This window comes from Ornithorhynchus anatinus, chromosome X1 (genome assembly GCF_004115215.2).
Source record: "Ornithorhynchus anatinus isolate Pmale09 chromosome X1, mOrnAna1.pri.v4, whole genome shotgun sequence".
Classification (NCBI taxonomy): Eukaryota; Metazoa; Chordata; class Mammalia; order Monotremata; family Ornithorhynchidae; genus Ornithorhynchus; species Ornithorhynchus anatinus.
In genome coordinates, this window is record NC_041749.1 from 26,481,937 (window position 1) to 26,509,333 (window position 27,397).

Genomic DNA, 27,397 nt, shown 5'->3' on the forward strand with positions numbered 1-27,397 from the left:
CTCTGACCCCATATTTATATTCTATTCTCTGCCTAGATCTTCCTCTTCTTTCAAATCCACCAGGCCCCACTTTAAAAATCCTGCAAAAACGTGACCTCCAGGAAGGCTGGCCTGGTTGATTCACAAAACCCTAGTAGTGCAAATAAAAGACCCAACCTTTACTTTTCTTAGTTTTTTTCCTTTTTTGTTCAGTCCCCAATCTGATTGTCATTTCTTTGTATTCTAGAATGTTTTTAAAATGTTCGTTAGACATTTTTTGGAGTACACCATGAACTCTGTAGAAGAGTACTCCGAAGTATGTCAAGAAAATTCTTGAACACCATAATAGGAAGCCTATCAGAAAACAGCCTCAAATAAATGGATCTGAGGAGCTTCATTTATGGCTTATGCACCCATATTTTCATTTATCAACAAAAAACTCAGTCCATTTTGTTTACTTCGGCTTTGTTAATACTACTTTCAAATGTTATGAAGTGTACCCAAGTGATTATTCAGTCCTGAATTTTTCATCTACCTGATTTCTCCCTAGCTAGTTATAACCTTTATTTTTTTCCACAGATACTATTTCATCATAATTACTCCTTGAGGACAGAGGTCACATCTGCTATTCTGTTTTGCTCTCCCAAGTGCTTAATACAATGATCTGCACATCATAGCAGGTGCTCAATAAATACCACTGATTGAGTGAATCATCTGTGTCTCCATTAACATCATTCTTCCTGTATTAAACATAGTTTAACAGTGTAGTTGTGGAAAACCTGGCACATATAATTATGAGAATAGGTGATTACATAGGCCATTCGTTCCTTGTAAATGATAAAATTTCTATATGATCATCTTATGTTTTGGGCTGTAAGGTAGCTGAATACTGAATAAATTGGAAAAAAATTAAACTACAGAAATGTGTTTTACCATTCAGATAGTTAAGCAACTAATATCCTGCCTTAGGATAACCTGAATAATAAGAGAACAATTGTAATAAAACTATCTGGATCATAGTTCTTAGTCATAATTCTTGACATCCCAAAGGATTCATAAGTAATTTATCAACTACAAAGAAATATTTACACATCAAGAAATCACCAATCTAGAAACTACTAAATTGCATGTGGTGGACTGAACTTAAAACAACCAGAAGAAGTAAAAGAAAAAGAAAAGTCATTTCCAAGTCACTGCCAAGGGGGTACAAATAATCATAGCTCCTGTTTCCAATTCCTTTCTTTCATTTTTCCCCTTGACCTCCTTCATTCAACCCTCTTCACTCCACAAGAACTGCCCTCTGAAAAGTCACCTAGGATCTGATCAAATCCAAGGACCTCCACTCCATTCTAATCCTCCTCAATCTCTCATTTGCTTTCAACACTATTGACCACCCCCTTATCTTAGAAACATTATTCAACCTTGGCTTCACAGACACTGTCCTCTCATGGTTCACCTCCCATTTCTCTAGTCTCTCCTTCTCATTATCTTTTATATGCTTCTCCTCTGCCTCCCAACCCCGAACTTTGGGGGATCCCTCAAGGCTCAGTTCTGGGTCCCCTTCTATTCTCCATCTATACCTACTCCCTTAGAGGACTCTTTTGCTCTCATCACTTCAACTACTATCTCTTTGCAGTTGATTCCCAAATCTACATTTCTGGTCCTAATCTCTCTCCTTCTCTGCGGTCTTGTCTTCCTCCTGCCTTCCGGACATTTCTACTTGGATGTCCCGTCAACACCTCACACTTAACATGTCAAAACAGAACTCTTTACCTTCCCACCCAAACCCTCTGCTCTTCCTAACTTTTCTATCACCCTAGGAAGAAAACACCATCATTCTCCCTGCCTCACAAGCCCATAATATTGGCATTATCCTCGAATCATCTCTCCCATTCGAACCACATAGTCACCAGATTCTGTTTTAACCTCCACAACATTGCTAAAATCTATCCTTTTCTCTACTTCCAAATTCCTTCCACGTTAATCCAAGCATTTATCTTATGTCACCTTTAAACCTGCATCAACTCCATGCTGAACTCCCTGCCTCCATCTTTCCCATTCCAGTCCATTCTTGATTCTGCTGCCTGAATCATTTTTCTATAAAAACTTCAGTCCATGTTTCCCCACTCCTCAAGAACTTCCAGTGATTGCCCGTCCACCTCTACATCAAACTAACTCCTAAGGATAGGACTTAAAACACTTAATTATCTTTCCTCCTCTTACCTTACCTCCCTAATTTCATACTGCAACCCAGCCCAACCACCTGACCCCTCTACTCCCAACCTACGCACTATGCCTTGATTTTATCTATCTTGATGCCGATATCTCTCCTTTGCATGATGTTTCTGGTTTGGAACACCTTCACTCTTCATATCTGACAGGTGATCACTTTCCCCACCTTCAAAGCCTTGCTTATAGCATATCTCCTCATTTAAGCCTCATTTCCTTTTCTCCCAATCCCCTCTGCATTGCCTTTACAATTAGATTTGCACTCTGTATTCACCCTCCCTCAGCCCCACGGAACATTTATGTTTACACCTGTAATTTATTTGTTTATACTTATGTTGGTATTCTCCTCTCCTAGAGAATCCTGGTTGTGGGCAGTGGACATGTTATTTTGTATTCTCCCAAACTCTTAGAACAATACTCCGCACCCAGTAATCACCAAATATGATTGAATGATTGATTGATAACCAACATCCAGAACAATATTCTGAACTTTAAATTCTTCTCTGAAATGTCTTTTTTTTTTTTGCTAACAGATTTTAACATTAGACTTTGGTCTGAACATTCAAATTATTTGGATAATTAGGTAATTCAGAACCTATATTTGTGCATATATATATTTGTGCATATTTGTGCATATATTAGTAGAAAGAGCAGGGACTTGGGAGTCAGAGGTCATGGGTTCTAATCCTGTCTCTGCTGCATCAGCTGTGTGAATTTGGGCAAATCACCTAACTTCTCTGTGCCTCAGTTGCCTCATCTGTAAAATGGGGATTAAGCCTGTGAGCCCCACACGAGACAACCTGATTACCCCAGTGCTTAGAACAGTGCTTGGCTCATAGTAAGTGCTTAACAAATACCATTTTTATTATTATTGTACTTAACTTAGGTCATTAAAAGGAATTTTGATTCTCAGAAACCAGATCATTTTAAAAGTTATGAACTATATACACACACACACACACACACATATATGTTCCAGTCATAACTTTTAACATCATGGGCATGGAATGTGTCTGTTAATTGTTGTGTTGTAGTCTCTCAAGAACTTAGTACAGAGTTCTGCACACAGTAAGTGCTCAGTAAGTAGAATTGAATGAATGAACTTAATAATTGTATTTACAAATGGCCCACATAACCTCCAAGGATAGTTAAGTGCTTTTCCTCCAATAGACCATAGCTAAGCACAGAAGTGGCTAGGGAGTTATAACATATTGATCTAGTCTTCTACATTATTTAAATTGAGACACATAATGAAAAAATGTGGCAGCACGTGGCTGCAATGAATCAGCAAATTTTGAGTGTTGTCTGAGAAGAAATGTAAATCCCCATGGGAGAACAAAAGTTTGACAGCTGTCTGGTTCTCCCCATACCAATGATGAAATACCAACATCTCCACGGTTGCTTAACTGTGAGATGAGCTACCTCATACAGCATATTTTCCTGGGGAGAAAAGTAGGTATCATTGCTCATTGTTTAGGAACTAGAGGATTCACAATGAATTATGAGATTTATGTACACATTACTGTCAGTTCTCCAATGACGTAGGGGTTACATTCTTGACAAGTCCTTGTGTTTTGATACATGTCTCTTGACTGATGTCCTTTGCTTGAGTAAAGCATTTCCTGTGACCTCACAGCATTCTAACCAGGTGCCTGAACACTGTCAGAAATACCTTCTCTAATTATTCTAACATCACTCTATGCACCACAGAGTAAAAAACACATGTTATGAAAGAACTGGATGTATCTGGATATATGAAACTTTCCTTCAACATAGTAAATTTGACTAGTATACATTAGATATTGAGCAGCGTGGCTCAGTGGAAAGAGCATGGGCTTTGGAGTCAGAGGTCATGGGTTCAAATCCCAGCTCTGCCACTTGTCAGCTGTGTGACTGTGGGCAAGTCACTTAACTTCTCTGCACCTCAGTTACCTCATCTGTAAAATGGGGATTGAGACTGTGAACCCCACGTGGGACAACCTGATTCCCCTGTGTCTACCCCAGTGCTTAATACAGTGCTCTGCACATAGTAAGCACTTAACAAATACCAACATTATTATTATTATTAGGTATTGAAGTAAATCTAGAGATATGAAAAATAGAATATGAATCAGTGTTTAGTAGTTCCCATGAAAATATGGTGGCTCTAACCTTCAGTGCTTTGGAGTCCCAGACAGAGAAATGTCACTGACATTTATATAAGATGCTGCTTCTCAAATATATATTTTAGGAGAAAATTTTGAAAATATCCAAAAGGTTTTGCAAAAGGAAGTTCATTGTGTCAATTTATGTAGCATTTGGAGATAACCCAGTTTTTACACCAGTTGGGAGACATTTTAAATATAAATTTCACTGGGATTCTTGAACTGTAGAAGGTTTTAAAAGGAAAGAACAGTACTGTTCTTTTCAAAAGTGTAATGTTCCATAAATAAAGGTGGGTTGGCGTATATATTTATGTGCTACATGGTTGAATTAACCAGCCACAAACCAATGTGCTCAAATCAATGTGCTCTTCTTACCGGCTAACCTGTTGTGTAGTCATGTAGAAATAGGTGCTTGAATGAACTAATGTGAAACATTTAGTATGTGGAACCTGGGGAGCTTAGAGTTTTCTTATCTGATGCAACAATATGTGCAGAATATTTAGAATGCAATCCATTAGAAAAAGTTTGAATATCGACTTCAGTTGATATCATTGCGAGGAAGTTAAAGGGAAGGTTAGGTATATAGCAGTCAAAGCATGAAAGCAAATCAAGGTAATCTACAATAAAAATGCATACATCGTATGTGTAGTATTATATCATCCCCTAGAATGTAAGGTTATTGTAGCTAGGGAATGGTGTCTACCAGCACAGTTATATTGTAGCCTTCCAAGAGCTTCATACAGTGCTCTGCACACAGTAAGCACTTAATATCATTTATGATGATTGTAATATGACTCACAATGTGTAATTGACACATATTTGGTGACTTTGGGGGGCTCTTTCTGATATAGTTAATTTTATTTGATAAAATAATGCTTTGCTTATGTCTAGCATGTATTTTTGCCTTGTGCATATTTTGATTTTTTCTTTCAATTCATTTTGCATGTGTGTGCTTTTGTTTTCATTTCTGAAGTTTCTAACTGCCTTATTTTCTAGTAGGATTGCTCTTTATTCATTTTTAAGTATCTATTTAACCACAATGATTTTGAATAAAATACTAAATTTACCAAAAAGAATCTCAGTTCTGAAGGATAGTTTAAAAAGTACTGTATGATTTTGAGGCTATTCTGTTTCATATATACATATATTTATACACATTTGAACATGCATACATGTGCATCCTGCAGTCTCGAAGGTGATGGTACTGATGGTATGATCTTACCCTTGTATATAAGTGTAACTGAAAAGAGTGACGTGACACAAGCCATATTGTCTAAATTTAAGGAAAGGTCCTGCTGTGTGAAATGGTCTTCCTCATCCAGTACCTATTTTTGTTTCTTAGGCTGCCTTTTCACATATTATTTATAATAACTATCAATGTAGTTTGCACTTTGTAGGGAGACCACAGAAAGTAGACTGCAGTTGTTGAGTTTTGCCTTACCTGCTTATCCCTTACCTCCTAAGGTTTGATTTGAAAATTGGTGGCAGAGGAAATAGGAATGAAGTGAAAGAAATGCTGCTTTTGAGCCTTTATTGATTTGTTGTGGCCCTCATGAAAATACTTGGACGTAAAAGGTTCCCTCTGCTAGACCTGGGGGATCAATCTTAAAAGATGAAAGACCAGTGGATCTGCCTCTTGGATGCATGTTTGGGAATTATGCTGAGGAGAAGTCTAGGTGAGATGCGAAAAGATCTGTTCAACTTTAATTGAGAATCCAGTTTCAAATTAATGAATTTGAAAGATGCAAAAGACCTCTAAGAAAAGTGCTCTCAGATAAAGGAAAGGTTTAGCTGTTTCAAAGGAAAAGCTTTGAACCCTGTCAATCCCAATATTTTCTTGCAGTTATGTTATAAGAATTAAATCCTAAAATTCTGCTACCATTAAAGGAAATAAATGGGGAATTGGCTCCAGTATTTTCATACAACTGAACTTTCAATCACGGCTTGCAAGAAACAGCTGAACTGTAGAACTCATGGTGCGGTAACAGATATTCTATTTTTAAAATGTCAGTAAGGACTGATGAGTCAGTTTGGATGATTTAGTTTCCCTTTCTTCAGGCTGGAACTTAATGTGGAATCACTGAAATTAAAAGGCCCCATGTTCCCAGCTCCATTGAATCTAAAAGTGAAATGGCCAAATCCCTGAATTAATTTTGAAGGGAGTTAAGTACTTTATTAGATGAGTAATCAATCAGTAGTATTTATTGAGCCCTTACTGTATGCAGAGCAGTATACTTAAGTACTTGGAAGAGTCTTAATAGCTGTCTTTTTTTTTGTCATTTTGGTTGGGTTGAATAATATGGGATGACAGCTTTTCATTAATTTTAGAAAATGAGATCCAGGGTGAGTATGTTACCTAACCTAACTTCCGGCTGTTTTCTTATAAGTACATTTAAGTGAAATTACTGAAATATTATCCATCTCATCCTCCTTTTTACAAAATGGTAACCTCGCATGACAGGAGATGTTCTGAGTAAACATCTCCTATATATAGGAACAGAGAGTGCCAATTTCAAATTGCAGTTTGAATTTTAATTTATTGGAGCAGTTGGTATTATCTATGGCCATATAATGAATGATTCAGTGAACCCTGAAAATACTCGTTAATCCACGACACATGACTATAGAGATTTATTGTGTCAAGATGAGGGGATATTTTTACCCATGAAATAAGAACTATGTTTATGTTCCTGGTTGACCTTATTGTTGAGTATTTAATAGTTATATATTGTACACAGATCTACAATTCAACCTTGGCTATTCACCCTATGATTTATGTAAATTCGTATAATTGTAGCATAACGAAAAGTTAAAAATAAAAGAAGTTAAATGTGAAGATTCCAAACGTTAAATATGCGATGTGGGAGTTGGAGCTTGTTTAATTCCTGACATCGTTTCCTGTAACTTTTTGAAAATTGTCTTGTAATTTTAAATCCTTTCTCAACTCTATTGCCAACAGTGTCTTATTCTTTATTATTAGCTCCCAGAGTACCTTCCAGGCATGGGGCCATCCTGGATCTGCATTCCAAGAATCTTCCTTACCCAGACTATTAGGGTGTCTGCTTGCTTTATTTATAAAATGACTTTTGGAATTATAATTGTTAAGCACTTATTAGGTACTAAGCGTTGGGATAGATAAAAGATAATCAGGTTGGACACAGTCTCTGTCTCAGATAGGTAACAGAGAAGTGAAGTGAGTTGCCTAAGGTCACACAGCAGACCAATGGCAGAGTCAAGAAGAGAACGCAGGTCTTCTTACTCCAGGTTCAGAGTCTTTCCATTAGGCCATGCTGCTTGTACAAGAAGAATTGGATTCAATCTATTGTGAACACTTTAGATCATGAGTAGTATCTAATGAGTGATGAAACCTGGTTTGGTTTAACATTTCCAGTGCCTTTTCCACTCTTAAACAATTGATCTTCATTTAAAATAACCCAATATTACGTTACTGGAGTCATCATGAGGAGTCTGCTCTCACTGGCCTATCATAGTATAGGACTATAGAGCCTAAAACTCAGGCTTTATGTGGGGGAATCTAACTGCAGTATATCAAATTATTTGAGTAATGAAATGGTTTATTTCACCGTGCTTAATAAGTTGTTTTTTGCTGACAATTCCTCAATAATTGTAAAAATTGAGAATTTGCTGGAAGGGTTCTGCTATGGCAAAGAGAGTTCTCTCCAGAAAATGAGTTTTATGAAATAGCCATGAAGCCTTAGCAAAGTGAGACAGAATTGATAGGTTCACAAAACTTCAAAGCATATATTCAGTGAATCTCAGGGCTGTTGTGATTTCTGCGCTCCTTTGTCCTTTGATCATGTCTTCATTCACTACTATTTTCCCTATCTAAAATTTATTTTACTATCTGTCTTCCGTGTAGACTTAAACTCCAAGGGTATGGATCGTGTGAGCCACCTCTTGTTTTATATTTCCCCCAGTACTTATTACAGTGCTCTAAACACAATAAGAACTCAATAAATTCTGTAGATCGGTGGAAGGTAGAACCTTGTGAAATATGATTTCAATTTAGATCCTTTTCCTCCTCTTTTCACCCTTTCAAACCACTCCGGACCTGTGGTAACATTTGGCTTCTCTGTTTTTGTGGGATGGCAGTACTGATTCTGGAAATCTAGTAACATGTCTGAGATCACTGCTTCTATTGGTAGAAAAGTTTTGGGGCTTGGCATGTCTAGAACATTCAATTTTCGTCTGTTTTTAGTGGATAAGGATAGGACTATCATCTCATGTCAGAATTGCTTGTGTCCAGACCCCTGGTTAGGGACTAGCAGCATTCAAGTCTGACAGTGATTCTGAAAAGTGATCTTTTAGTGTTAGAAGAACTAGAGGAACAGATGTTTATTATGAGTAACAGCACAGCCTAGTGGATAGATTACAGACCTGGGAGTCAGGAGGACCTAGGTTCTAATCTTGGCTCTGAAACTTGTCTGCTGTGTAACTGTGGGCAGGTCACTTTTGCTGTTCCTCAGTTTCCTCATCTGTAAAATGAGAATTAAGACTCTGAGTCCTATGTGGGGCAGGGTCTGTGTCCTACCTGATTAGCATGTATTTACCCCAGATTGTAGTAGAGTGCCAGGCATATAATAAGTTCTTAACAAATACATTAAAATATTGAATACCACTGATCAGTTGTTTGATCTGAGGACATTAAGTATTCTCTAGGAAGTGTTCGCACTAAGCATATCCTCTACTAAGGTGTGGACTTGAGATGGAAATAGGCTGTCATATCAGTTTCCCTAGGCTTGCTAGAGGTATAAAAGTAATCATATGTACCTATTTTAATTGGTTCTTTTGCTTTAGAACCATCAGATTTCTTCAGAAAAAAATTAAGCTAAAATACTCTTTTCAGTAAACAAAGTATTTAATATACTGAATAAGGACTACGAGGTCTTTCTTGTAGGCTTGCCTTCCTTACCATTCCCGTTATCTTTTTTACTATTCAATTTCATTGGAAATTTTTCAGTATATTTGAAGGATTCAGAAAAAGGGTGAATTTGGAATGTAAGCCAAATCAGATACTTGGTAACCCTTTTCACCAAATTTATGTGTAGATAGGGAAAAACAAATTGGCTGAAGATACAATATAAGGTCTTGGGTGAATTCAGCAATGAATAACCAATGCTAGGAACTTGTCTGTGGGAGATTGCTGTTTTCTCAGGAACAGTGTATCTTGTGAGATAGTTTGTCACTAACAGAATAATGAACTATTGTAGGAGTATTCTTGGGAATCAGCAGGCCATAGAAGCACAAAAAAATAATAGAATCTTTAAAAAGCATTTACTAGTAATGCATGACTATAATTGATGTGAAACAATTATGTTTGATTTTGTATTTCACAATTAAGGTAATCAGAAACCAATAAGAAATAATTTGTTTGATTTAGAAAAGTTGAAAAATTAAGCTGTGTAGAATTATGAGGCAAATGTGAGAACCAAATAAAATTGCCACTACATTCTAAATTTTAGCACTGTCCTGTAAACCAAAAATGTGGATGTTTCATTAATCAAATGAAAAATTGTAGTTCTTGATCTAAATTCTTAATCTCCTCTCCTATGTGTATAATTGGACGAATAAAATTAGAATTACATTCTGATGTGTTGGGATCACTGCAAAGTGTAGTAGTTAATGGAATGATTGGATCAAGGTGGAAAGTAGGAAAGAATGAAGTATTTTGGGAGAAATGTTTTGATAATATTGTTTACATTGTTAAAGCCAGTAGCTAACAGAGAAATGTAAACTGTCCTTGGAAATAGTGTCCACAAACTTATTAAAACTTTATTAGTATGTATTAAACTTTATTTAAAGTCTCTGAATTATGGTTATACATGTATTCTTAACAGGAGAAACTCAACATGGATTAAATATTTCCATTTCCAGCAGGCAACACCCCATTTGAGCTACATTTGAGACATTTCACAGAGATTTTGGCAATGAATGAATTCAACATCTGTAATTAGGATAAGCTAAAGTTCAATTTAAGATCCAGTCCTTATGAACTCTGAAAAGAGGCTCCTTGGAAGTATCGTAAAGGTAAAGAAAGAATAGCTGTGTAATAGTAATGACTATAGGATGTTCCCTACCATAAATTAAATTGATTTTATTCTAGTATTTTCATTCTGTGAATGCTAAAAGATTGCTAAAAATCTGTTAATCAAATAGTGGATAGCAAATTAGACATTCACAGTTCTCAGTAGTGATAGACCGCGGGTCTGGAAGTCAGAAGGTCATGAGTTCTAATCCCAGCTCTGCCACTTGTCTCCTGTGTGACCTTGGGCAAGTCACTTCACTTCTCTGTACCTCAGAAACCTTATCTATAAAATGGGGATTGAGACTGTGAGCCCCAATTGGGATAAAGGACTGTGTCCATCAGCCATTTTCTTGTTTTCACCCAGGGCATAGTACAATGCCTGGCACATAGTAAGTGCTTAACAAATATCATTATCATTATTATTATTATTATTAAAATGAATTTAATAGTTGCAAAGTCACCTTGTTTGCATAGGCAATGATCTTTTATGAGCATTCTCAGTGATTAGAGCTGGGTAAGGGTTGCTAGTCTAAACTTCAATTGTCAAATCTTAGGAAAATACACTAAAATATTTTTAAACCAAATTATGATAGGGAATGGAAATAGAGTTCACTGAGCAAAATTCATCCATGTTCTTGATTAGCCTGTTATGCTCATAGGAAAAAAAAGATTATCAAGGGTTGAAAGGTTTAAGTGCTCTCAGAAAAAGGGTGCGAATCCTGGTGAATATTGCTGCCTAGTATAACCTACCTAGTTAATAGTAAAATGTCACATATAAAGTATATATTGAGTGCCTGCTGCGTACAGTACACTTTACCCAGAGCTTGAAGAGTCCTAGAAGGACTCTTCCAGGAAACAGCAGCCACAGTGAATAACTTAGATACGAACCTCCTAGGGAACAATCGATAAATAGCATTTATTTAGCACTTACTGGGTGCAGAATACTTAGCATTTAAGAAATACAATACAGTAGAGTTGCTAGGCACAGTCTTTGCTCTTAAGGAGTTTACAGTTTAGTGGAAGTAGGCCAACTGGCTGGATAACCACATTCCCTCTTCAGTGTAAGTGAATGATATTGACAGCATAATTTGTGCTGGTATCCACAATGAAAACAATAAGATTGATTGATCCTAACAACAGTTTTAGTTAAGCAAAAAATATTACTCATTTTTTAAATGTTTAGGGTTTCACCAAAATTGGGTTTTTCCTACTGCAGCACTTTCATGTCAAGGGAAGCATTCTAATGTCTCAGAATGACATCATAAGTTGCCAAGAATAAATGTAATGAAGACACAGAAGAAGATGCATGCATTTGGTTAGGTACTCTGAGACAGGCAGATATGGGTGGGCTCTCCACTTAGGGAGATAGCTGTTAGTTTGTTCTCTTTTGTGCAGAATGCTGTTGAAACCTAGCCTAGGTTTCAGCTTGGGTTTCTAAATTTCTAAATTTGAACTGTGCAATTCTGATGTGCAACATTAAGAATATTCTTAACGATCCCTCTCTCCACTTCAAAACTCATGTCACCTTCCTACTCCTACCTCCACCCACCTTCTTTTCTGAATCATTCCTGTAAGAACTGAGAAACTCTAGCATTTAGAGATGGACAGTAATTCCAAACTCATGTCACACATTTTAAGAATTCTGCTCAGTTTCATTTTAAGATATTTTGCTTTCATTTTACCCTAAAAGTCCATCCTGAAAAACAGCATGCAGTGCTTTACTAATGATCCCTAAGATGTTCAGAAAGCACTGTTGCAGTGAATTACCTTGAAGTTGAGCTGACTGCATCTCATTAAATATTGCTGTAAATGACACTAAATAAATTGCTTGGGAAAATAGATATATGCCTTCTGTGGAAGGTCCAGGTTTCACAGCCTTATAAAAATTGTACACCATCTTAGCTTTACATGCCTATAGTTTGAGGTAGAATTTAATGTAGCATTGTTCTCAAATGCCACTCTCCAATAGACATGCTGGTTTTCTTGATTCTATTTTGTCTTTCATTGGCTATACATTTATCACTGGATAGTGTACTGCCAAAGGAACCTGAAATCAGTGATGATATTAAATTCTGCACTTCTGGTAGGAAGCTTTTTGGGTGCTATTTAAGGGTAGTAAAGTGATGACTGTGTTCCAGGCACTGTATTAATCACTGGGGTAGAGAGAGAAAAATCAGTTTGGGCACAGTACCTATTCCACATGGAGCTCACAGTCTGAGGAGGGAAGAGGATTTAATCCCCTTTTTACAGATGAGATAATTGAAGGGATAAAAAAGTTAAGTGAATTTCCCAAGATCACACAGCAGATAAGTAATGGAGCCAAAATTCAAACTCAGCTCTTCTGACTTCCAGGCCCATGTTCTTTCCACCAGACCATGTTGCTTACTTTTGGTGTGTATGGCTAGTACAAAAACCTTGGTTTCTTTCAAGGTATTTCTTAGTCCTTATCACTGTGTCACTCTGCAATGTCTTAATCATCTATATATCTTCTTGTGGATTGGGGGTGAGTTAGGGAAAGCAGGAGATGAGTCTAGAGAAGAGGTGAGACACATCAGCACATGAGTAGTTGCAAGATTATTAGTTATGATTGATTGTGATTCTCATTGTCTGTTAGGTTGGAAGAGATAAATGATGAAATGGAAGTGTATTCTGACTCCATTATAATAGCATCTGTGGTATTTAAGCATTTACTACATGCTAGTAGTGTAATAAACTCTAGGCTAGCTACAGAAGCAGAATGGCAAAGTGTATCCAGCATGGGCCTGGGAGTTAGAAGGTCACAGGTTCTAATTCAGACTCTACCGCTTGTTTGCTGTGTGACCTTGGGCAAGTTACTTAATTTCTGTATACCTCAATTATCTCATTTGTAAAATGAGGATTAAGACTATGAGCTCCACATGAGACAGGGACTGTGTCCAAACTGTTTTGCTTGTATCAACCCTAACGTTTAGTACAGTGTCTGGCACACAGTAAGTTGATTCAGTCATATTTTTTGAGTGCTTGCTGTGCAGAGCACTGTACTAAGGGCTTAAAATGATGGTATTTGATAAGCAGGGATTGTCTCTACCTTTGCCGAATTGTACATTCCAAGTGCTTAGTACAGTGCTCTGCACATAGTAAGCACTCAATAAATAATATTGAATGTATAAGCACTTACTATGTGCTAAACAATGTTCTAAGCACTGGGGTAGGTATGAGGCAGTCAGGTTGTCCCATGTGGGGCTCACAGTCTTAATCCCCATTTTACAGATAAAGTAACTGAGGCACAAGGAAGTTAAGTAACTTGTCCAAACTCACACAGCTGACAAGTAGCAGAGCTGGGATTAGAACCCATGACCTCTGATGCCCAGGCTCTTTCCAGTAAGTGCTTTACAAATACCACCACTATTATTATATAAAAGAATCTGGTCATACATATTGCCACATGAGGCCCACGTTTTAATTAGGAGGGAGTAAAAGGTAGTTAACTCCATTTAAAAGATAAGGAATCAGTTATAGAGAAGTTCAATGCAGCGTGGCTCAGTAGAAAGAGCCTGGGCTAGGGAGTTGGAGGTCATGGGTTCTAATCCCCGCTCTGCTGCTTGTCAGCTCTGTGATGATAGGCAAGTCACTTAACTTCTCTGTGCCTCAGTTACCTCATCTGTAAAATGGGGATTAAAACTGTGAGCCCCAAGTGGGACAATCAGATCACCTTGTATCCCCCAGCGCTTAGAACAGTGCTTTACACATAGTAAGCGCTTAACAAATACGACCATTTATTTATTTATTTTTTAAATGACTTGCTCCAGGGCACACAGCAGTCAAGTGACGGACTCAGAATTAAGATCCATAGCTTCAGACTCTCAGGCCCATGCTCTTTTGATGAGATCACAGTGCTTCTCCCAGTTTCCCAACTCCAGTTTCCTGATCCTTCATCAGATTGCCAAACAGGGCAGCGAAGAGACTGAATATTTAGTCTGCCCCAAATCCTGCTTAATCTGATGGTGATGAACAAAGACTCAGACTATAGTCCTCAAATTATGATACAATTAGGATACAACCAGTAAATGCAATTTATTGAGTTCTTGTGCAGAGCAGTGGCCTAAGTACTTGGGAGATGTCAACACAACAGACAGATTCCCTGCCACCAGGAGCTTGTAGTCTAAAGAGGATAATGAGAAGCATGGTGGCTTAATGGAAAAAACCCGATCTTGGGTGTCAGAGGTAGTGGGTTCTAATCCCCGGTCTGCCGCTTGTCAGCTGTGTGACTTTGGGCAAGTGACTTAACTTCTCTATGCCTCATCTGTAAAATGGGGATGAAGGCTGTGAGCCATACGTGGGACAACCTGATGACCTTGTATCTACCCCAGCGCTTAGAAGAGTGCTTGGCACATACTAAGTGCTTAACAAATACCATAATAATCGTTATTATTATTATATCATTTATTTAATGCTTCACTGTGCGCAGATCACTGTGTGATGTTCGAGTTGAAGCAAAGCATACAAAAGTCTAAGTGATGGTAGTCTGTCAGATAAAGTTTCATTTCAGGCAAGCTTTTCAGGTATTCCATGAAGTAGATAGAGTTTTCTTTCAAAGATATCAAAATGTCTTCATCTTCAAGTAAGTGGATACCATTTTTTACCCATAGATCAATCCATAAATGAATTGTATTGAGCGTTTACTGAGTGCACAGCACTCTACTTACCACTTGGTCTCCCAATAAACAGACTTGTAAACACATTCTCTGCCCATATAAAGCTTACAGTCTAGAATGTGAAACCAGTTACTCTTTGATTCCACATGTTGGGCAACAGGTACAAATACAAAACCTATTTTGAGTAGTATGACATGGCATAAATTAATCTGGATGTGTATATTAATGCACATTTTCATTATTAGATGTCCCTTTTTCACCTTGAAAGAGAATATTTGGATTGTAAAATGCTAAATCTGAGCTGACTTGAATATGGAGTGGATATAATAATCATTCTGGAGTTCAAAGCTAAAGTATACTTTGGCTGCTTTACGATAACCAGGCCAGAAGGATTTCAAAAAAAACCAAACTCCCTTCACTCAGCTGTGTTTCCTACTTTATTGTTAATTGTTTGTTGAATACCTTTTGCATCAACTCTCTTTTAAAATAAATCATGTTAATTCTATTCTGTCTTTCTAACAGAAAAAATTCTGCTTCCTCATCTAAACATTATATTGCATCACTGCAAGTATATGTGTATGCATCTTTGTATGAATCACCAACAAATTGGAGCTTTAGGTGCTTCATTCGCAATTAAGCAAACTGAATAACTCAACCATTATATGAACTACCTTATTTTGCCAAAAATATTTGTAAAATGGTATGCCTGCGAACTGAGTACCTTTTAATCTGCTTCTCCCTCTACCACAATAGAGGCCTTTGAGCTAGAAGTTGGTTTTACTTTTTGTCACTTTGTTATGAATAATCTGTGCTGTTTCAGAGGCATATTGAGTAATTCATTGCTTTCAGTGAACATTAAATTAAAGCTTCCATGAGGTTGCATCTGTTCTGTATGCATGATGGACTACATTTGACTAGCCACAGTGATGTTTTCAATCCTGAAGAAGCCTTTAGGCCTGATTCAGTTTATTGTTGATTGAGTGTAATGATTCATCATAGTGTTTGCCCTCCTACTGCTGGTCCCCTTCCATTTTAAACTGTGAGCCCCTTGTGGAGCAAGCACTGTGTCCAAGAGTATATATGAATAACTCATATATGCCCCAGCACTCAGAGTAGTGCTTGACACATAATAAGTGCTTAATAATGTCATAATATCATTATTATGTTGAGGTTTGCTATTTGATTGTGGAATAGTGGTTGTAGATATCCAGTTGCATTAATGTGAGTTAGTTCCTGAAATCTTGTTCATTGTAAATGAGGAGAGTCAATAATGAGATGCAAAATGAATAAACTAGAAATGTCAGAGATATTGCATTTGACAGAGTGCTGTTCTGTTCAGCGTACTTGAAAATTGGCAGGAAAAATAATTAAACACACTTCTGAACTCGGATTTCCCTTATGGGTGATCTTCTGCACTACTCGTGTGTCCCAAACTCGTCTGAACCAATTAGTCAGGGTTGGTGCCACAGATTTCCTCCAGTGTACTGCAATTGAACATCTGGTGTTGTAAATTCTAATAAGATTTATTCTATCACATTCTAATAAGGTGTAGTTACGTTTGGGGAAATTATATCATGGCTGGATTTGGGTTAGACCTGTGAGACTTGAATTGGGAAGAAAGAGTGCTCAGAATGCTTTATATGTTCCTCTGGTTACCTGTACCTATAGTGGTTACCAATTGCCTTTCAAGATGGGAAATGAGAAGGGAAGAAGGCACTGGGGAGTGAAAACTTGGACACCTGCTTTCTGCTTTCACCAATCATGTAGGCCCTATAATCTCCTTCTCTGCAGAAGTGTTGTTTGTTTCATATTACTACAAGGAGGCATTAAAAGGTTTGTGTATAAGAAATATAAGATTACTTCCCCTTATACTTGCTGGTAGTGTTGTTTGGATCACAATGTCCCAATATCATAAGGAAGGAAGGAGGGAGGAAATGTCTGAATGGGACCTGTGATACATTCAGTTCATGAAATAGAACTAGACTGCTCTAGTCTAGTCTAGTCTAGTCTAGACCGATTAGACTGTAAGCCCGTCAAACAGCTGGGACTGTATCTGTTGCCAACTTGTTCATCCCAAGAGCTTAGTACAGTGCTCTGCACATAGTAAGCGCTCAATAAATACTATTGAATGAATGAAATAGCTAGCTGGCACGGGGAACAAATAAAGTCAAAGCTGAGAGGATTCAGAAAACTACAAGGATGATTATAGTGTTGAATAAGACCTATGAAGAAGGACTATTGGAACTCTGGGATTATTTAAATTGAAGAATGGCAGGTTGACGATTTACTAATGAAGTTCTTCAAGTATATAAATGCATTTTGCTGAGGATTTCAGAAAGCTGTTTCTCATTTCCATTAAACCTGGACAAGAGAAAGAATGAAGGATTTAGTTTTGATAAAAGTAAACTTTCTTGACAACAAGATGTGCTAAATGATGCAGGGAAAACTGGGATTCCACACTTTGGAGCCTTTAAAAATAGGATGAATTCTTAACTTTCAGGGGTGGTTTAAATATGCTGCTTCTAGATGATGGAGGTCACTGTGGGCAGGGAATGTGTCCGATATATTGTTATATTATATTCCCATAAGAATTTAGTACATTGCTGTGCACCCAGTAAGTGCTCAATAAATACAATTGATTGATTAGTTTGAGAAGCCCTGCCAGTCCTCCGATTCTTTAAATGATCTCTTTTCAGTGCAGCCAGAGCAGTCTTCGTGTGCTACCCTCCCTGACTTAACTTCTTCCTTGTTAGCTGATTTCAGTGATTTACAAGGCATGGACAAGAAAGAACATTTTGTTTCTGTAAAGACAGAGAAGGATGCGCACATTGTCTCTATTATTCTAATTTACTGAGTTATACATTTTGCATATTGCTGTACTAAGTGCTAGTGACATAAAAAGATAGAAATTGAAGATAGTTCCCACCCACAAATAATTTACAATGCAGTGGAGGAGAAGAAGAGGAGTGAAAGGAAATGAAGAACAGATTTTAGATTTAACCTCTGATCATGTCTAGGATCGTGCAGGTCTGTGGTCCAGTGGTCTGGTGTGTTTTCCACGGTGATACCCAAATAGCTCCCTAGCTAACCGAGTGCAATTTCATTGAATTGCATTTATTTCTTTCAATATACAAAAATTAGCAGCCATGAAAGCCTTTTCTAAACATCTCCAAAGTAAATTACTAAGCCTGGAGTAATAGTAGAAGCTATAAATGCACTAAGTTTCACATAAACAATCATTGAATTTTATTCACAGTCGCATTTATGCATTACAATTAAATTAAATGTTCATACACAGTTCCTAAATCACACTATTTTTAATTGCCTTTTTTTAAATGAGACTTCGCTGGTAGAATCCTGAGATACCAATCATCGGAGCCAATAGACCTCCTTCAATGTAAGATCTGAAAGAAGTAAAAGGACAATGGTAAATGAAGCACTCAGATTTAGAATGGCTGCTTCAGCTTCTTGGCAAAATTTAAAAGCTCCTTCTAATTAGCAAAACTTTAGAAACCGGAGGACAGTGAAAGGGTTTATTAGAATGCCTGATTAAAAAGCTAAAGAACTTGGATGCATGGCACGTCATTTGAAATTGGGCACATTTTAAGGTTGTAATGTCCCTATTCACAATCAGAGCACTTAAAACAAAATTTTAGAATTAGAAAAGTCCACTCATCAGTGGATTCAGAAAGGTAAATATTAAATCCTGACTTAAATTCATTAAAAATAAAAAAGATCTTAAAGTAGTATGGAAAAGGAATCGTACAACATTAAAATATTCCTAATTATTTGAGATAATATTATTAAACTCAGATACTATTTTCTCAAGAGGTTGAAATTAGGATTGCTAATCTGTTCTGTAAACTAGAACCAAAGTTAGCCATTCTACATTTTGACCAACCCAAAGAAAGTGCATGATTAAAAAGAATCCCAGAGAAGTGAAGTGACTTGCCCAAGATCACAAGGCAAGATGAGTGATAGAGCTGAGATTATAACGCAGGTCCTCAAATTGAAAATTAAAGCATCAAGCGCTTATTACCGGGCTCTGCACATAGTAAGCGCTCAATAAATACAATTGAATGAATGAATAAAATGCCAAAGTGGATGTTTAGAGACTTGTATTTAAAGTCACTGCAAATGGAAACCTAGTTTGTATCATTGCCAGAAATCACTGTTGTTAACTATATAAAGGCTTTGCTTGGGGGAAGTGGCTGGAACAGGGATTAGACTAAAATGTGTCCAAATTAACTCATCCTAGCAAATTTTTTAGCCCTGGTAAATCTTGAGAGAGAAATGTGTTAGCATGTGGAAGTTTCCACATGATACCACATGATAGGAGCAGATCGGAAGCACAGAACACATCACAGGAAACTCAGCTAGCTTTCTTCTCCAAGTTATTGTTGAGAAAAACCCTGTCCATGTAGGGGTCTCCTTCTATTAGTAGAAGAGCCAATCTTTTCCCAGTAGCTTCTGGGAGGTGTAGGGGAAACCATCCTACTTTGCCCTGCGGATACCGTAGACCTTTCTTCCCCTCCCAACAATTCTTCTATCAGGCCTGTTTGAAAGGATTTGAAAATACCACTTGAGCTATGACCCTGTTCATCTAACAAATTCTAACTTATATAAAAGTGTTCTATACATAGAAGATGCAAAGTGTACAGTTTTGATTGTGAAGAGTCCAAGGTTGAAGATAGATATCACTTTCCCAGGGCATCCTAGAGATAATTTTATTTAATTGTTTTATTTTGTTGGGGTTTTTTTGTAAGTGTTTGTGTAATGCCTTTTCTCCACATATCCATACATTTTAAAATGAGTGTTGAAATAAGGACCTGGAGTTTTCACAATGTGATTTAAGACCATAGAAAGAAATGCAGGGACTAGGCCACCGAATACATTATACATTTTCAACAATTCAAGAACTCCAGATGATATGCAACTTTATTCATAAGTCTAGAATAAGAAAAACAAGCCATCTCCAAGATTCTCAAGAGGATATATATATATATATATATATATTTAGGCTTAGAAAACAGGGAAATACTTAAAATTCCTGTTCAAGTTTTCCTAGATACTTCAGTTGCCGTTTTCCGTGTTGGGTCTTTCATTTAGCCTTAATTAATGTTATGACCTAGACTGTGCAAAATAGAGAAGCCTGGATAAGTCAAATTTTCATTAGTTAACGTCAAACACCTTCCCTTTCTATAAGGTTTGGGAGGCTATCACTTTTATATTGGAGCATCACAGAGGGGAGAAGAGGAGAGGATGTAGAGAAAAGAAGGTCCTCTTGATATTGCTATGTCATTAATTCTAAAGTAAAATTGAGTGACTTGATATGGCAGTTTGTGCTTGTCTAGCAGCATTTTTAACAGCATTTTTCAGCATGTGCTGCTTTCACCGACATATGGTGAAAATTAGTATGTGAGGCAGACCTCAGGACATTACCATTTAGGCAACATGAGAGTTAGAATTTCATTTCCTGTGTCCTCTGGTATCTTGCCTGATGGATAGATCCAACACCCCAAAATAAATTCTTGAAATCCCAATAGGACTCAGAATCAAAGCAGTTTTATTGGCTGGATGCATCTTCTGAAATGAACAATAATCACATTTCCAAGTTATTGCCACTAGGGAAGTCAATCATTAAATGTGGTTTCTCAAAGATAATACTGGTTGGTTATTGTATTTCATGAGTTTTCTTGTCTTTTGTTAGAGTGTTTTATAAGTCACAGTATATGTTTAAGACATATGCTTCTCTGCCTGAGAAGCATTTTAATGTAAAACAATGTTGAAATCACACATTTTATTATCAGGACATCCTTAGATGAAATCTGTTTGTGAGAAGGTCAATAGAAGACATGCCTTAAAGAAGATTGAACTTCATGCAGTTAAATAATCTTAAACTTCAAACTTTATATAATGCCATCTCTATATGGCTCAGAATACATTGGACTAAGACCGGGACCAAGAATGGACATTTCTATTTTTGTTTAGATGCAGTGATTAATTTTATCGAGATGTATAACCTATTCAAAGAGCCCTATTCCATCTTTTTAAAATGTTCAAAATCAAACATTGTTTTATAGTGTGTATTATGTACTCTAATCTGGAATCTGACAGAGAGGTAATTAAATCATTCTGGCAAAGTTCATCTCCAGGCTGAGAAAATTCAAAGTCTCTAATTGAGAGCATCCTGAAGAGGTGTCATGGAAGTAACCTCAAGGATCAAATTGAAATGACTATATTTAAGTATATTTCCTATTTTGAGTAATAATATGAACATGAGGTGAGAAATATATTTATTGGTATGCTTAGGAGTCAGAGCTTTATTTGATGTCTGCTCACTTTAATATTTGCCTTCTACAAAGTCTCTTTTGATGCAAATAATAATTTCCTCTTCTTACAATCACAGGACTATACCTTGACAATGTACTTTCAGCAAGCCTGGAGAGATAAAAGACTGTCGTATAATGTAATACCTTTAAATCTCACATTGGACAATAGAGTAGCTGATCAACTTTGGGTTCCTGACACCTACTTCCTGAACGACAAGAAGTCATTTGTGCATGGAGTGACTGTCAAGAATAGGATGATCCGACTTCATCCCGATGGGACAGTCCTTTATGGTTTAAGGTCTGTAGCAACCATTTTCAATTTTGTTTGCTTAAAAAAAACAGCCATATTTGACAAACTAAAGAGTAGTTGATGCAATTTTTATTACCCCATCTTTGGTCCTGCTGTTATGAATACACAGACACTTTTTGAATGAATGACTGTGATCTTAGAGTAGCATTCCGAGGTGGATATTTTAATATTCAATACAAATAATGGAGATTTGGTGAGTCAATTGCCAGGATTTGCTTTCAATTTTAGAATTGTTTTCTTGAAATGTGTATTATCAACTGAGAATAATATCAGTATTAAGCAGCCAACCTGATTATTTGGAAATGGGAGATATTCAGCTTGATAGATGATTTCTGAACAGAACTTTTCTGATGAAATCATGTGCTATCCTGATGATGAAGAGTGCGAGGTACAGCCAGGGATGAAAATGGAAAAAGGAACCATAATTGTGAGAGGTATCTTGCTAAATTTGTTCCTGATTCTATAACATAAAGTAATGATGTTCACCTCCTGTGGGGTTCCAAAATATTATTTAAGAAATATGAGAATTATTAAGAAAAAAGATGAAACAATGTGGTTCTAGTAAGATTATTTTGGATATTTCTCCATTATCATACAAGTACTTCTGGCTTTGCAAATGTTTGGGAGCTATTGTTTTCTTATACCATGTGTTGCAGTTTGTTTTATTTACTTTGTAATAATTAATAATGGCAATCATGGCATTTGTTAAGCACTTTTCTGGGTGGTGTAGGGGAAACCAGTCTACTTTGCCCTGTGGGTACTTTAGACCTTTCTTCCCTCCCAACAGTTTTCCTGTCAGGGCTGTTTGAAAGGATTTGAAATCACACCACTTGAGCATCTAACAAATTCTAACTTATATAAAGTGTCCCTGTACATAGAAGATGCAAAGCATACAATTTTGATTATTTTCTTTGTAATAATTGATAATGGCAATCATGACATTTGTTAAGCCCTTTCTTATGGTAATTGTTAATTGCTTACTATATCCCAGGCTCAGAACTAAGTGCTGGGAATTTCACTATAATCAGATTGGCCAGTCCATGTCCCACACAGTCCATGTCCCACATAGGGTTCACAACTTTAATCCCCATTTTACTGATGAAGGAACTGAGGCACGGAGAAGTTGTGACATTCCCAAAGTCACACAGTAGACATGTGACAGAGCTGGGATTAGAACCCAGGTCTGCTGATTCTCAGGACTATGCTCTTTCCACTAGGATGTACTCCTCTCTTCCAGTCCATAATTGCTTTCAGTATTTGATATTCATGCCACCCTCAGCCCCACAGCACTTATGTATGTATCTGTAATTTATTTATATTAATGTCTGTCTCCCTCTCTGTAATGAAAACCATTTGTGGACTGGGCACATGACTACCAACCATGTGTTATTGTACTCTCCCAAGCACTTACTATAGTACTCTGCACACAGTAAGCACTCAATAAATGCCATTAATTGACATAATTCTCTATCCTGCTTCTTTCTAATCTGTACCCATGACTTCCATTCTATTAAAAAAATGTCTCATGAAAAGTAAGGAAGAACCATCTCCCCCAGCTTTTGTTTCAGGAATGTTATTTAATAATGTTTAGATATTTAGCAAGTCTTAATTTTTACCAGAATAGACAGGGGTTCAGTCCCAGGATTGGGATTCAGAGCCCAGAAATTTATTCCAAAGACCTGACACGATCGTGGAAAGCTCTGTGACTTTTTTTTTAACCTCCAATAGCACAAGGAAGGAGCTCCAGAGCTGCAGTGGATTAGAGTTGGATAGTATTAGTGGATATTCTGTGCCTCAAATCTCCTCCTTTCCCATCTCCGTGAGGGAAGGAGACGTTTCACAGATGGAAGAGTAACTGGTTTCATGATTTATAGCAGGAACCCTCCCAGCAAAATTAAAAGCCTGATTTAGTGTTTAGTATCATATTGGCCTTGGTTCTTTGAGTATCACACAAATTTGCATCGATCAGTTAATCAATCAATTGTATTTATTGAACACTTACTGTGTGCCTAGCACTGTACTAAGAGTTTGGGTTAGTACAGTACAACTGAGTTGGTAGACATGCTCCCTTCCCACAAGGAGCTTACAGTCTAGAGGGGAAGAAAGTAGGTAGATGAAAACAGTTAATACCTGATGGATTCACAATGCAATTAATTTACTGTAATGATATTTCTGTAATATAAACTCTACCTTTTACCCTTGATTAGTCCATTGAAAGTAAAAATACTAAGTAAATTATTCTTATCACACCTTTTGGAAAAATGCTTCAGAGACAAGATCAAGGCTGTACAATACGTACGTACTTCCTCTTGCAGAAACGTATCTTAATATCAGATAACTGGGTTAATACACATACTGATGCATGTATATCAGTTAAATTGTATATATAACAAAAATATAAGATCCAGTGTTTTTAAAATAGTTCCCTGAGCCCAGGCTTTTGGAATCATTATTATGCTGAAATTACCTATCTGCATATAGGTCTTAAAGCTTGTGGAGAAATCAATTTGAGAAAACATGGTAAATACATTAAAACTGTTTGTGATCAGATTTCTTGATTTTGTCATCTATAACACCTGATTGTGAGTAATGGTAAATAGTTTATATTTTGAAAACTGACTGAGAGTTAGGCAAAAGAGTATATTGTTACATGAAGGATACAGTATAACTCCAATTCTCTAATTTCCTGAAGATACTAGTCCTGAGACTGAGGCAGAGAAAAGCAGTATATTAGTGGTTTTGTTAGTAATCTACACTCCACTGAGACTTTCAGCTATCCAGCTCATAAATCTACGTATCTTCTAGGTCTCACAGACATGCCTTTCAGTTTTGCAAAGTAGTTGTCCTGCCCTTTCCTACTCTTTCATTGCAATTACATCACTTATAAAAAACATAAGACTAAAAGCAGAGAAGAAAGAAACACAATACAATTATCAATCAATTGTATTTTTGACCTTGCACTGTGTACAAAGCACTGTACTGTTTGGGAGTGTATGGTATAATAGAGTGGGTAGACACATTCCCTGCCCACAGTAAACTTACAGTCTAGAGGTAGATACAGATATTGCTATACATAAACTATGTTTATGTACATAAATGCTGTGGAGCTGAGGGAGGGATAAATAAAGGGTGAAAATTCAAAGGCAACGGTGAGTCAGAAGGGAATCAGAGAAGGACAAATGAGGGTTTAGTCAGGAAAGGACACTTGGAGATGTACTTTTAAAAGGCTTTGAAGGTGAGGAGAGTGATCATCTATCAGATATGATGAAGGAGGGCATTCCAGGCCAGAGGCAGGACATGTGTGAGTGGTCGGTGGTGAGAGAGATGAGATTGAGATACAGTGAGTAAATTGGTATTAGAGGAACGAAGTGTTTGGGCTGAGTTGTAGCAGGAAATCAAAGAGATAAAGTAGGAGTGGGGCAAGGTGATTGAGGGCTTTAAGCCTATGATAAGGAGTTTCTCTATGATGCTGAGATGGATAGGCAATGACTGGAGCTTCTTGAGAAGTGGGAAAACATGAACTCAATGATTCTGCAGAAAAATGATCTAGGCAACAGTGTGATATATGCGCAGAACAGGGAAGAGATAGGAAGCAGAGTAGTCAGCAAAGAGGCCGAGGCAGTAATCAATCCAGGATAGGATTACCACTTGGATTAATGTCGTAGTTTGGATGGAGAGGATGGGGTGAATTTTAGCAATTTCATGGAAAATGGACTGACAATATTCAGTGACAGAATGAAAGTGTGGATTGAACGAGAGAGATGAGTGAAGGGTCATGCTGAAGTTATAGGCTTGTAAGACAGAAAGGATGGTGGTGCTAGCTACAGTGATAGGAATGTCAGGATGAAGGCAAACTTTAAGTGGAACGATGAGTACTGTTTTGGACACATTCAGTTTGAGGTGTTGATGGGACATCCAAGTAGAGATGTCCAACCATCCAAGTCTTGGAGGCAGGAGATACCATGACACTGCAGAGAAGGAGAAAGATCAGGGCTGGAGATAGGAATCATCCAAATAGTAATAATAATAATTTTGGTATTTGTTAAGTGCTTACTATGTGCCAAGCACTGTTCTAAGCGCTGGGTAGATACTAGCTAAACAGGTTGTCCCACATGGGGCTCACACAGTCTTAATCCCCATTTTCCAGATGAGGTAACTGAGGCACAGAGATGTTAAGTGATTTGCCCAAAGTCATACAGCTAAGTGGCAGAGCCAGGATTTATTGTTATGATTACCTGCTATGATGAACAGCTATATTCAAAATAATCACCCAAGCCAAAACAGCTTCAATTTCAAAGTAAAATATTAATCTCCATAACATGTACCCTGCACCGCTCCAGTCTCACTCTATACCTGCTCCCTCTTCAAATGTCCCACTCTTACACAGCACATTTGCAAGAGCTCTCCCACCTTCTCTTAAAATTCCCTCCATCCGTACAGATCTCATTAAAATTCTTGCCCTCTCCCTTTTTCCCTTCCTAACCATGTCTACAATTTACTCAAATATCAAATTAGGTAGGAAATGAACTCATTATTCATTGTATTCTTAAAATAATAATTATATTAACAATTAACTCAGTTCCCTCCTATTTTGAGGTGCCTATAAATTGCCTTGTTATATATGTGCACCGCACATGCGAAGTGCTTAGTAAATACAATTGAATGAATATGTAAAATGAAGGTAAACTCTAATGATAATATGCCATTTATAGCTGAAAAAAGATCTATGATTTATAATAATGTTGGTATTTGTTAAGCGCTTACTATGTGCAGAGCACTGTTCTAAGCGCTGGGGTAGACACAGGGGAAGCAGGTTGTCCCACGTGGGGCTCACAGTCTTAATCCCCATTTTACAGATGAGGTAACTGAGGCACAGAGAAGTTAAGTGACTTGCCCAAGGTCACACAGCTGACAAGTGTTGGAGCCGGGATTCGAACCCATGAGCTATGACTCCCAAGCCCAGGCTCTTTCCACTGAGCCATGATGCTTCTCTAATAATGTTGGTATTTGTTAAGCTCTTACTATGTGCCGAGCACTGTTCTAAGTGCTGGGGTAGATACAGGGTAATCAGGTTGTCCCACGTGAGGCTCACAGTTGATCCCCATTTTACAGATGAGGTAACTGAGGCACAGAGAAGTTAAGTGACTTGCCCACAGTCACACAGCTGACAAGTGGCAGAGCTGGGATTTGAACTCTGACTCCCAAGCCCATGCTCTTTCCACTGAGCCACGCTGCTTCTCAATAAGTGCTGATGATAAAGATGATGATAGATGCAAATGAAACCTGATCCAAAATGAAATAATTGACCTGTGAATTGAAGTAGGATCTACTTTTGCTGCAGTAGGTAAAGCCAAGAGGTGGGTACAGCTGAGTCTGCATCTATATATCCTCCTTTTCCTTCTGCTTCATTTTTTTTTAACGTACTTATAATTTCTATCCTTGTGTGTCTATCTTTAGTCCCTAAATTTTTAAATAATGAGCCCTCTGTTTGCTGGGAGCGAAGCCTAAAGGGATATACTTAGTTTGGTGGTTTGCACATCAAAACCCCTTAAATTTAATCAATAAACCAACAGTAATAGCGTTAGTAATGGTATTTAGTGAGCTCCTATATCTTCTGAGGGGAATGCACTATACTGACTGCTTTGGAAATATCAAGAGAAGCTCAAGGCATTTTCCCAGCCCACCATGATCTTACACTAAAGAGGGGAGACAAAAATTATGAT

At 37.3% G+C, this 27,397-nt stretch overlaps 1 protein-coding gene across 3 annotated transcripts in view; it reads left to right on the top strand.

The window, feature by feature from the left end:
* The window catches only part of GABRB2 (gamma-aminobutyric acid type A receptor subunit beta2), a 194,120-nt gene that overhangs the window by 48,741 nt on the left and 117,982 nt on the right, over positions 1-27,397 (top strand). For all 3 annotated transcript variants that reach the window (XM_029049638.2, XM_029049639.2, NM_001168262.2), the window contains one exon: positions 21,442-21,662. In XM_029049638.2, the coding sequence (XP_028905471.1) occupies positions 21,442-21,662 (221 nt within the window). The remainder of the gene's footprint in view (positions 1-21,441; positions 21,663-27,397) is intronic.